This window comes from Dendronephthya gigantea, unplaced genomic scaffold (assembly GCF_004324835.1).
Source record: "Dendronephthya gigantea isolate DGI-Jeju-01 unplaced genomic scaffold, DenGig_1.0 000023F, whole genome shotgun sequence".
NCBI lineage: Eukaryota > Metazoa > Cnidaria > Anthozoa > Malacalcyonacea > Nephtheidae > Dendronephthya > Dendronephthya gigantea.
In genome coordinates this window covers 2355066-2368097 of record NW_021163033.1, presented here as the reverse complement: position 1 = coordinate 2368097, position 13032 = coordinate 2355066, and the positions used below count along the sequence as shown (strand labels likewise).

The 13032-nt window shown below is 36.2% G+C and overlaps 1 protein-coding gene across 1 annotated transcript; it reads right to left on the bottom strand.

The window, feature by feature from the left end:
* Positions 1-49: 49 nt before the first annotated feature.
* On the bottom strand, positions 50-4267 carry LOC114522632 (acid-sensing ion channel 2-like). Its single transcript, XM_028543363.1, has 4 exons — positions 4146-4267; positions 3640-3674; positions 1826-1898; positions 50-277 (listed from the first exon to the last, which is right to left on the bottom strand). The coding sequence occupies exons 1-4, from the start codon at positions 4263-4265 to the stop codon at positions 116-118; spliced, it is 390 nt and encodes a 129-aa protein (XP_028399164.1). The 5' UTR covers positions 4266-4267; the 3' UTR covers positions 50-115.
* Between the last annotated feature and the right edge of the window lie 8765 nt (positions 4268-13032).

Sequence of the window (13032 nt, the reverse complement as noted above, 5' to 3'; positions counted from 1 at the left end):
GGAAAATTTCCTTTGTCGGTGAGTTCTCAGGCGGCGTTTATACAATGGAAACTTTTCATTCCTGTCCGATCCAAAGGAGAATTTTCCTGAGTGGAAACTAGCCTTATTGCATGAACTACTCCATATTAACACGTTTATCATCATTGCGAATCTTGAACTTGGCATATGCCAGTGATACGAGCTTCAATATCAGTTCCAACAGCTCACAAACCGTAAGAACAGATATTCCAATCCATAATCCTAACTGTCCACCAATATCTGCAAGAAGGTTTGTGGTCTAAAATGAAAAAATGCCGTAGTTTAGGGTGATTGCATGTGCCTAATTTCTTTATATGCATAATGTGGTGTCATAGCCATAGCCTAATAGTAATAAAGCAGTTTTACACTTATGTAAATGCAGCTTGGTACGTGGTGTATCAGAAAACGGCAAACATTTTTGAAATTGGATATAAAAAAGTACAGAATCTAAACTGATTGATGCCATGCAAGGGTGCGTAATATACAATAATTTTGCTCGGGATGTCGAAGCTCGTACTGTTAGAACTTGACCAGTGTAGTTATTCGAATAACAAGGAATAAAGGTTTATAAAACGTATTTTTAAATCCCAGAAGTATAATTAACGAGTTGCACTGGCATTGAATTGCCAGTTGCATTTTGCATTACCATTTATGCAAATTATTGCACTCTTTTAACACCCTGTGTGGCTTCCTCGTGTATGACCAAAGGCAAAGACGTGAAGTCCATTGCAGAATATCTTGAAATAACACGAAATGTTGCAAGATTTTGCTCTTAGACTAAACTTCCAGGATGATTTCAGGAAGTACTTCGACTATAATCATGTTTGATATGTTTATCAGACAATTGAAATGAAATTTGAGCGAATTTTGAATGAAGGGCTATTGGCATGGTCACTTGACTTCGAATCGAAATGTAATAAACAGGTGCGTGGAATTATTACCTTAATCTAACTGTTATCTTTTACTAGCCGAACAGGTGCTGCCAACGGCAACGAGGTTTTCGGGTGGAAAATACTATGTCTTTAGTGTCTCAAAGCCGAAGGCAAAATATTTGATTCCGACGTATATGAAACGCTTAGACGTTGCCAGGAAGTTGTATGTTTGCATAAAACTCATCGAAACTCTCAAATACATCAGCGATGCTGGCTATAGACTAATCGTAAATCGTTTTATATTACTGCATGTATTTGGCTTCGTCAACTAACCACAGTGAATAAAACCCGGTATGCACTGTAGTCTATACAAGTTCCATCACGCATCATGGCTATCTTATAGATTTGTGCTGACAAAAGTCGCAAAACCACTATGACACTACAGGGTGTATGAAATTGAGGTACACTAGCGCTAGGGTCACTAAAGCTTGTTTTAAACGGTAGTGGCGAAGCTGGCATCGATAATTGGGGGGGGCATATTTATATATATTCATGTTGTGGGGAACGTTGTTGAGGCCCCCCCCCCCACGGTCACAATAATTCACAAACACGGTTAAAGTTCCAGTATAAAGGTCCTATATTCTCGATAATTCTCACAAACTGTTCACACAAATTTGACCCACGCCGTTCTAACTATTCGCTCTTATTCTCAGAAGACCCTCGCTCATTTCACTTCCGGTTCAGCCTACAGGTCACCCTAGCTACTTCCGACAATGTTAACAGATTCTAAAGACAACGAATATAATCTGTTAAACGCTTATTGTTAACCAAAAATAATCTGGTATATCTATATAATACCTTCGCACAAAACGGCATGTGATTTTAGTTTACTGGAAGAAATAACTAATATATTATTATATTGTGATTGTCATTACCCCGTAAGAAAACTTCTCCTCGATTTTCTCATAGTTTAGGTCACTGTAAAATACGCTCAGGGTCAACGTTCCGCTAAGAAAGAAAGAATAAACACCCACGAATTAGGCACACTTAATTTCCCATGCATTCGTGATGACTGATGTTAGGTCATTTTGAGTCACTTTTCATAGCCAAGCACGCTCTTAAATCGTGTCAGAAATCAGAATAAATGGACACTTCCAGAATTTGTTCTCAGGCAATGAAAACCATCCAAAAACAATAGATTTCATTGCCCGCCTCGTTTTCAAGCTATTGTTTTGTGTGCACTCAAGCAAATTCGGGAAGTGTCTATTCTAAATTTACGTAAAGCCCAGGAGACGGGGGGGGGAATTTGTGCAAATTAGGGCACTTTGCACGCATGCGTACATGTCAGTTGTAACAATTTTGGCATACATTCTGTCATTCGTGCTGTAAAATTATCTCAAAATATCTCAATTTTTACCTGCTTACCAAGATCAGGAATACGTATAGGAATAAATTTTCACGAGTGATCTGTGTGCGTGCGAAGTGCACCAGTGTTCGTCATGCACGTATCATACGTGGGACATCAAAGAAATCGTCGTGTAACCCAAATACCTTTCTAATGTTGGATCAGAGCTTACAGCCCCGAATACAATATACTTGATTTATTGGCACGGCACAGCTAAAATGGGTACCCGTGCCCATTTCATCCGTGCCCGGCCTTTGTTTTGGTAGCCTGAGCACTAATAAAATTGAGCACAGGTGCCATGCACTTTAGCTGTGCCGTGCCGATAAATTCACTGTAGTGTAAACGGGGCTTATAGTACAGGCTTAAGGCCTGGTTCCCATTTTTTGGACGACTCTTGGATTCCCTTTGTCAGAGATCACTCCATGGTGCGCAAAATACAATGGATCCCTGATTCTTAGGACAAGGGTGAAACTGGCTTTAAGGCCTGGTTTTCATATGTCGTAATACATCAATCAGCGACGTATTGTCGGTGATCAATGAAGTATTAGTATAATTTTCTTCAATAGACAAAGGATGTTAAGCATCGTGAGCACCGACAATAGCCATCGCCGATAAATTTCGACATATAAAAACCAGGCTTAAGGCTTACTGCATAAATATAATATCATGTACACTAGTACATTATTGTAAGGCTTTTAGCCTTTTAAACAACAAAGATGAATTACGATTGAAACTAATCGACTTATTTGTTTACCTTTTTTAAGCAAAGCCACCTTTTTACCGGAAGTATATATATAGTTAAATATAGTTATATATATAGTAATTATGCATTCTGATTGGATTATTGGAAATGTAAAGAAACTAGAAGTCTAAAACGAAATTGCCCCTTGTTCTTTTAAGCTGGAGTTTAACAGCAACGTCACAGAATACCTATCAGAAGTAGAACTCCTGTACTTTTTTCGTAAGTGTGATTCGTCATGATTCGTCACTTAGCAAGTGCATTAAATTAAGGCAGTCACCCCCCTGGCAAAATTTAGCAATATTGCGCGCGCCATATTGCTAAATTTTGGCAGTGGGGTGACTACCTCAAAAAAATGCGGCTTGCTAAGTGACGAATCATGACGAATCACACTTACGAGAAAATAGTATAGAGTTATTCTTCTGATAGGTATTCTGCGGCAACGTGCAGTAACTCAATGAGATTCAGGCGGCGCTTTACTGCCGAGACCTTTCATCGTACTTAGGAATTTAGAAACAAATTTGGGCAGCGCTTTCGAAAATGACCTGTAATCAACAATTTTGGCCTGTTGATGCTGTTAAAAAGTCATTTGTACTTCAGTGTACCTTTCAATGCTCAGGTTCTGTGATTCCAAATATGACTAAAGGAATGAGAAAAAAAATTAATTAGCTTTTAGACAACAATATGTCCATCGTTAACTAATTTTCTGTAGGAAAACGCTTTTTACTCGTCCTCATGATTGAAGGCATGCATTAATTAAAGGCGGTTTTCCACTAGGCTGATCAAATCATTCAGGCAAAAAAAAATTTGTTCGATCGAAAAAATTCAGCCTACTGTTAAAAGTGATAATAACACATGTGATCAGGAGTAAGGTATAGCGCCCTAGAGGATAAAAAATTTCAATCTGTTTTCGCGTTCATTATTGTTTTTTTTTAATTGATTTTTTTTACGATCGGTTAACATGAATATATAATTATTTGCCCTCCCCCACTGAACTGTCCACCGCGGCCACTGGACTGAGTCAGACTTACTGATCGCAAGCGAAATATATATGTCACGACAAACTTGTTTAATTAATGGCGTTGTAATCTTCAGAATCTTATGTACTTACCTTAAATGATTTTGAAGGCCATCTTGATGAACTTATCGTCTTGTGATAGACGTCTTCCCTATAAGTATACACACATGGAAGTAGTGTTGTGTTGCGCAGCCGTCTATAGGAAATCTGCATGACCGGAGTCAAGTGCTCGGCTGTGCGTATGACACACCCGTTCCCCTGATCTCACATCCCATGAGAATTATATATAGCGTTATAACATATTCATGATACAAGGAGTCAATCAGAAAGCTGTTTTACACAAGGCATATGGGATTAAATGAATGGCAGAGTACATATAAGGGGCTGTTTACATGATCCTGCTTAGCCGAGATTCGACGAAACGGGAGATATCGAAGTATTGAAATAAGTGTTTATGACATCAAACAAGCAGATCCTATTGTCGGAGTGAGTGCATTCATGCAGAGTCGTGATATATGCTCATTTCAATACCTCAAAGTCACCTCACTTTTCTTTGAATCTCGACTAAACGGGATCATGTAAACAACCCCTAACTTCCCGATTGACTATATACAGAGCCGGATCGGCCAAGTAACATAACACGACGAAATAAAGTAATAAAAGGATTTTACAATGGTTCCTTATTCTGTAATCATTTAAACCATTCTTACTTGTATAACATTTTTCCCTATGCGTCTTTGTATTGCTGTTTGCAGGTTAATAACATGATCACATGATGCATATGTAATTAATGATCACAACAATTAAGGTCTTATTTTGATAGTGGGCACTTTTATGTTATTTTGATAGTGGGCACTTCAACCCTGTAAAAAGACATCTAAGTACTCACGTGCATTTTCTCTTGCACTTCGTAAGGCATTTCAGTTGATCGGTGTTGTAAAGGTGCTTTAATACTCGAAGGCATCTCCCTTTTAACAAAAAGTATAAGTGTTAATGAAACACAAATCTTCTGGTGGCATGAGATTTACTTTTTAATTTTGAATTAGTGTTTCCAAAACAACGAATATGGTCGCCATATTTGATGACGTGTATACCTTAGAGCGTAATCATATAAGACAAAATTGAACCCATTTAGGAAAGTTGAAAGTACCCCCCAAAATGGCCGTTTATGCCTTATTGATTTCAAGAAGGAAACCTCCATTTTTTACGTCAAGATGGCAATGAAGCTAAATGAGGTTTATCATCTCATCTTTTCTCTGAATTGTATTCGACGCAAACAAAACCTAAAGGTCGATTTGCGTAGCATGAATGAAGTTATTAATTTCTATATTACTAAAACTATAATTTTTTGAAGTTTTATTTGAACAAAAGTTTTTTTTGATGATTTATTTGAACATTCAGAGACATTTCGTCTCGAATTTTAAATTAGCGCACTAGTAATAGGACTCGTGTCTAAAAACGTAACATTAGAGATAAAAGAAAAGGTATAATTAAAAGCAAATTAGTACTTACTATCCTTTGTTTTGAAGCTATCACAAGGAATTCTTCCTGAGGGGAAAGTTGACTCAGAACAACCACATGTATACAGTTGACTCTGACCAAGACAAGAATTTATGCATGCCTGCAGGTTTAAAGTTAGAGTTAAATCGAACCTTTACTACTAAGGGTCTGTTTACAAGAAGCGAGTTATCCCGGCTAGGCGAGGTGCATATAATAAAAGGCTAATCAGGTTAAGCCTTTGATGTGATGTGCTTTTACCTCGCCTAGCCGTGTGAATTTGCTCCATGTAAACAGGCCCAAATTTATTATCAATCCATTGCGCTGTTCTTCACTGAAAAAGAATGTCGCTGTGTAAAACAACAAAACTAAACATTGCAGTGATATTTTTGCTGAAAGCTGCGTTTGCATTCTTCTCTTATAGACTATGCAATAAAAATTAAATTTGCCTTTCAGCTTCTAATTTCAAAAAACCGAACCCTCGCTTGATTGTGTTTTCCCTGAATATGAGGGAGAGTGAGAGAGGGAGGTGTGAGCTGATGAAATGAAATTATTTAAAAGTACTCTCAGAGACCGACTAAATAAATAATAACGACAGGAATATTAATATCTCAATATCCTTTTTTTATTTTAAAAAACAGCTGCATTCAAATGGATGGTATGAAAACAATGGTTTGTCCAGACCCTTCTAAGGATAAAGATTGATCAAATCCATCGCTAAGGAGAAAAACAATGGAGGGAAATAATTTTATTGGAAGAGCTTCAAAATATATATTATGATGCCGAAGTAGATTATGGAAGATACTTTTTAAGGTAATAAGAATTAATATAATTCTTGTAACCTGGTTTTCATCAGCCTCTGAAGGATAGGGAAGTCTAACAAATGGGAGGGGGCCAGGGGGGTATACAATAGGAGAAGGGATAGAATGGGAGAAGGGATAGAATGGGAGAAGGGATGGAATGGGAGGAGGTATAGAATTCGAGGAGGGATAGAATGGGAAAAGGGATACAATAGAAGGAGGGATGGAATGGGAGAAGGGATAAAATGGGAGAAAGGATAGTAAGCTAGAGTGGGTGGGGGGATAGAATGAGAGAAGGGGTAGAATGGGAGAAGGAATAGAATGAGAGTAGGGATACAATTAGAGAAAGGTTACAATGAGAGGAGGAACGGAATAAGAGGAAGGGGTACAAGGGGGGAAAGATATATGTATCCAAAGGCTAGCTAAAATGTTTTTATTATTGCATGCGCTTTTCTTGTTTTTAAACCACGAAACTACAGAAGTGTATCAGGAGCTATATTCTAAACTCTAAAGTAAAATGTTTTGAGAGCATTTCCGAATTGTTTATTCGGGTTCACATTTAAGCATATACTTGCAAACCTGTTTTATTAAATCACTAAATATGGTTACACAGTTGGTTACACAGAAACCATTGTTATAAACGTGCTCCCATATCGTAACATCATAATAATAATTCATTTTCAGTTAAAGTCAACGTATTTTTTTTTCATACCTGCTTGGAGTAGCGCGTGATATTTTGATATATTTTGTAGATGTTTTTCGGGGAAGGCGTAGGGTCGGAAACACAGCTTCCGTTACTAAATCTGTCCAGCCTTTCGATAAAAGACTTAAAAAACAGAATGTTCAGATTAAAAAAATGGGGACTGTATGGGCCGTATTGAATCGTTCTTGAATTAAATAGCGTTAATTTATAAAATATATTGTGTATTAAAGTTATTAAAAAAGCCACTAACGCCTAAATATGGTTGATTTTGCCATACCCGTCTTACCTTTGTTAGTGCAACTTCAGTACTAGTCCCTGGAGAAACACTAAAGCCTTCTTCATGAGGAAAAGGCATAACTCCATGGTCATGAACAACGACCCGAATTCCAGCTTGCTTTGAGAGTAGACCAATATAGAAATCTTCTTCAACATTAAGTTCCAACACCAAACCTGAGCAATTGAATAAGAAAAAAATTATTATCGCGCCAACATTCACGAAGTATAGTGTCTCCAGCGTAAATTTCTTCGGTCAATTGTTTAAATTTCTATCCGCAATATAGTTACGAAAGAAAACAAAATACAATTTCTAACTTGGGTCAGTCGGTTGCCTTTTCCGACTGAATTTTGCACGGAATTTGAATGTTTTTTAAGTAGGTTAAATTAACGTCCAAATTAACGCATATTTTAGAATACCATAAAAGGGTTTAGGTATGAATAAAATGTAAAGTAACCGTATTAATTTCAACAAAACTAACCAGCACATTTTCCAATCATTGACTCCAATTATTTTAGGCAATCAAACTTCATTCGCAAGTTATTTTAAATAAGTTGGAAAAGAAATAATCTGCTATAATTTTGCTAAATGAAGGAATTTAGGATGTAGATACAGGTCCAGAAAAAAATGTAAGGTTTTTTCATTGGGTAAACGTGGTTTTGACGATATATAAAAACTGCATGTTTTGACATTCATTTGTTTAATTTCCATCAATTACTCTTATAATTCATAACGTTCCTGCATGAGGAATATATTATATATATACCTTGCGATGGGCCTGGTTTGGTTGCTTGTAAGACTCGATTTGGATCATTGCCATTGTTAAAAGTGAAACAATTTCCATATTTGTGATTCCAACTTTGTTCCCAGAGTGTGCTATAATTCCTGCACATTTGATATCATGTAAAAGGATTAAAAATGAGATATATTTCCATTTGTGCGGTCATATATATAATTAACTCTTCAAAACATTTTCTAAGTACTAGTTAAATACGAGCGTATTACGTGCTTGTGATCATGAGCTGAATAAATTAGGCTTAATGCATATTAGGGCATGTGTGTAACAGAGTTTGAATACTAATTAAGATTAGTTGTATCAAAGTTAATATATGAATTAATGATTCATAAGATCTTTATGGAGAATTACTATATATTGAGAGCAAACTGAATACATGGATATTTGGAAATATGCAATTTATTTCTCAAGTTCTCAACGCTCGAAATAAATTCCATATTTTCGCGCGTCCTTGTATTATTCTGTGTATAAAATCTTCTCAAGCGGGGTAAATCGTATCCCCCTTACCCATCTTTGCAGTCCAATCCTTTCCAATAACAGGCCTGGATCATATCTTCCATTGAATGACCGTTAGAGTACAATTCTTCCGCTCTTAGACCACCGATAAGCAACTCGACTGATTTTCTCAACTTTGTTTCCTTATTTACAAGGGTTTCATCTGGATAATCTTCACCGAGTTCAGTGTACGTCTGGGTTTTCTCAAAGTCCGCTTCAAGTAAATCTGATACAAGGCGGCTGTGATCAAATTCGGAATTATCTGACTTTTTTTCATTTCCCTTGCCTGAAACGGTAAAATCCCGGTTTAAAAATTTAATATTGTATCATTATATATCAAGAACGAATGTTGGCTTAGACCAATCAAAGCGTTTGTTATAGTTTTGGATATAAACAATTCAAATCGCGAATAATAATATTTTGAGGAAATACTGTCTTACGAAAACGCACTAACAGGCCTTTTTTGTTTTTTTCGCACAAATTCAGCTAAATTATTAGATTTGCTATATATACACCGCAATCCTGTAGCTACATGGATCCCTACTTATTGGGGGCCACTGCTAAAAAAAATTTGCAGAGAAGTTGCTTTTTTGGGTGCATTCCAGAACGAGAATAAAACCTAAACCTTGTCTGCTATTGCTTATGCTAACAACGATATTTTCGCTTTGAAAACTTTAATTTTCGCAAGTACACTGCTTTTAACGGGATCAGAACGGCCTATTATGTCTAAAATGCAAACAAACTTTTGAGTGGCTTAAAAAGATGCATGCTGTTGATGGTGCTTGCGATATGATTGGCTTATTCATATTATTAAAATGTTGATTATGATTAATCATGATTGATCAATTTCTGATTACTTGACATAACGTTCATTGACCAACAACTTGATGTTCCTTACCGTTAGTTACGTTGGTTTTCGTCTCAGTTATATTTTTTGATGCAGAATTTTTTTTGGTCGGAAAAAGACTGTCTAGCTCAGGTGGTAATTTGTTACTCTTGATCATATTCAGGTTGCAGATTGTGACGGCCGGAAATTTCATATTCTGTGAGAAAAAGGGCATTAACTGAAATGTACTGAGAATGCTAATAATTAACCTTGAAAGACATTTTGGTGACCGCTTACAGCCTTACACGATTAGATAGAGTAAGAGTTTTTGTATGGCGATACCTCTTGAAAGTGGAAACAGGCTTCGACGCATTCATGCAATGCAAAAGAGGTACTAAACTAATGTAATTCATGGTAAGATATATGACATAAGAAACAATTTTTATCGCCTTGAACAGACCCACAAATGAGGACTTTCACAATAATGTATATATAAATAAGTAAAAATGTCAGTCTATTTTGAGAGAAATCGCCCAAGTGAAGTATAGAGAGTATAAGGATATTTAATTTTTTTACTTAATGAGGTTAAGCGGGATAGAAATACGTACACGGTTATAGTTATACGGTTAATTTCTTTCCGCTGCTACAAATTGATTCACAAATTAACACATTTGCTATGTTGACTATATCTTCTACGATTATTACAAAAAGAATGAACCTCGCTTTTTAGGATTACTGGGAGTCTGAATATAGTCCTTATATACGATCCGTATAATGCTTCACCTGCATGTGGCTATGTATATACACCTTACCCTTTCGAATTTTATGGTGTAAAGTGTTTCCACAGGATTTGATAGGAACATTTCGAAAAGATCCTGAACTTGATAAGCAAACATTATTGAAGCACCGAGGCATGACACAATCCAGAATAATTTCCACCAGACTGTCGTTGACGCTACCAATCTGCCGACACCATGACTGGTTGTGTAGCTCATAAAATCGACCAGTAATTGGCGAAGAGGTTGCTTGTTTTCTTCCACCATATTATATAAATGTAAAACCTAGAAAAAAATCTTCGTAAAATGCAAGGTATAGCGAAGTCTTCTGCAACATTCTTCCTAATGCATCATTACGTCTCAATAGTAGCGGCACAAGAGAACATTTTTTATTCTTTTAAATTATTAGGTTATTCCTTCAAATCATTATTAGTACGTATGATTGCAAAGGTGCTTATTAAAAATTCTGGTTTCTGATTGGTCAGGAGACATCGGCTTATTTTGCGATAATCACCTAACAAAGAAAAGTATGTGGATTTTTCAAAATGGCGGCGACTCGTTTTTATTATATAAAACGACGAACTGGCGAAATGATTTCATCTAAAATTACTTCGAAGTCAAAAATGTTATAAAACGGTGATTTGATTTTTATTATTACCTTAATTTACATTCGGCGAATAATTGTTATATGCTGTATCACGCGTCGAAAAATAATCGCTTTTAGCTCGTATCCAACGGCTATTGGCCATTGTTATGGGCTTGCACTAATTATCACGTGTCCTTTACATAACGAAATCGGGCCGGAGCTTTATCGCCAATGCGAAATGTCCGGGTTGATTTAAACGTTTGCTCGGTCTGATAATTACAACTTACAAGACGATCTTTCTTTCTTTCTATTCTTGGCATAGGTGTTACTTTTTTTGCTCGGAATCAAAATTTACAGTTTCTAGCAGATGCTAGAATTGGCATATTATTGGCATAATAATGTCATGTCAAACCTTAATCTTCTTAAAATGAAAACCAATACTGGCGCTTTTTATTAAACAATATATTATTTCGCGAAATAATAGTTTCATGTGGTGGAAAGCTTTTTGTTTATCAACACAATTTTCCCGTTACTACAGTCAGTTAATAGTCTTTAATTGTTTCGGGAGTGAAATATAGGTCGAAAAAACCCTCATCATTTCGTATTACCCGACGGTACTTATTGTGCCTTGAACGAAATTCTAGATACATTTACGAATGGCCGGGAGAATAATGCATTTGGTTAATGTAGCAACCTAAATTAAGAACGTTTGTGTAGCTAAGTTGAATGATGCTCCTCAGCGTCAAAGTCAGCAAATACAAATTTCAGAATATTTCGAACATTGAAGACATATTTAAATATATATCAAAAATAAAGCAAAATACACTTACCTTTTTAAAAATCCAACTCAGTTGGCGTATATTTATAGTGAGGTGTATAGTCTATACAGCGCTCCCAAGGTGGCCAAATTCAGTAGCAAATACCTACTTTAATTTATTATTTTAATTTTAAATGCACAGCGATTCGGGGGATTATCAATTAAATCGCTTGCAATTAGTTTTGATATATATAATAAGTGAAAATCATTAATTAGTTTCATATGGGAGATAAAATTAAAAACTATCATTGCATCCATGCATTAAGTTTTATCAGCATTTCCTACAATTGGTGTAGATCATTCAAGATCTTGATTGTTTGAAGGAATATAGGCTGCATGATTAATACATTTACCACACCTAGTATATCTACCTCGTTGAGGCTACAGCAACACTTAACTGCAGCGGAATTGATTTCAAGCTTCAGAAAGTGCGATTAAATTAGCGTTTTAATTTGGCCGTTGAAGCTTGAAGCTAATTAAAGTTGCATGCTAAAACATCCTGAAATTAAAAAAACAACTTGATCTTGAGATGAAATATTTAAATTAAAAAAGGACGACCTTTCAAAAGTCGAGCGATATCTCAGGTGCATTGATCATGCAATCCTGAACGAGAAAACCATTTGATATTTGGTACAAAGAGGGCCATTTAAGGCTATTTGGTACATAGAAGGCCCCAGTGACAGACCTCGTGGACAGACAGTTAGTGAAACAGAACTTCGTTTGGAATCGGTAACTTTCGCAGCGTTTGATGTCTATTTATTTTTCCCGCCAAACATATTATATACCGGATTAGATGGACACAGAAATGTGCCGGATCATTTTTCACGTCACCTGCAGAGCCAGCAGAGGGGGGTGATTTTGATTTCAGTGGAGCGCACCGGGTAGCTTAAATTTAACCTCGTGTAACTGCCATACCTGTCTGATATGGAAAGTAATTCGGTACGCTACTAATCCGGTATCGTGTAACCGGGCCCTTAATCACAGGCAGGATTACATCAGAAGCATAGGAAAAAAACAAGGAGAAATTTCGTTTTAAAGTAATCAGCCTATACTTGTTTACATTTTTTAAGCTAAGCAATCAGAACGCCTAAATTTTTAATACTTCATTTAAAAAGGTTAATATATATGTACCTTTTTACTGCAAGTGGTGAAAATTTTGCATTCTGATTGTTTTCTGAAAATGTAAACAAACTTCAGTTGCTGATTGGTAACTTGCTAAAACAAAGTTCCCCCTGGTTTTGGAGAAAATAAAAACCGCCATTTCACGACCCTCGGCCCAGTTTTCCATAATAGAAATATACATGTAGACATAATGAGGCAGGATTTAACAAATGCGAGGCAAGGCTTTAACAAACCAAACTTTTAGACTAGGATTACATTTAGATCAGTACAAATTTATCAATGAAAGTC

Coding starts and splice junctions, on each gene's coding strand:
- LOC114522632 (XM_028543363.1), bottom strand. CDS start 4,265: ATGCAGATTTCCTATAGACGGCTGCGCAACACAACACTACTTCCATGT. Junction 1,899..3,639: donor CAGAACCTGAGCATTGAAAG/GTACACTGAAGT, acceptor TTTCTTTCTTAG/CGGAACGTTGACCCTGAGCG. Junction 278..1,825: donor AGGAGAAGTTTTCTTACGGG/GTAATGACAATC, acceptor TTTTCATTTTAG/ACCACAAACCTTCTTGCAGA.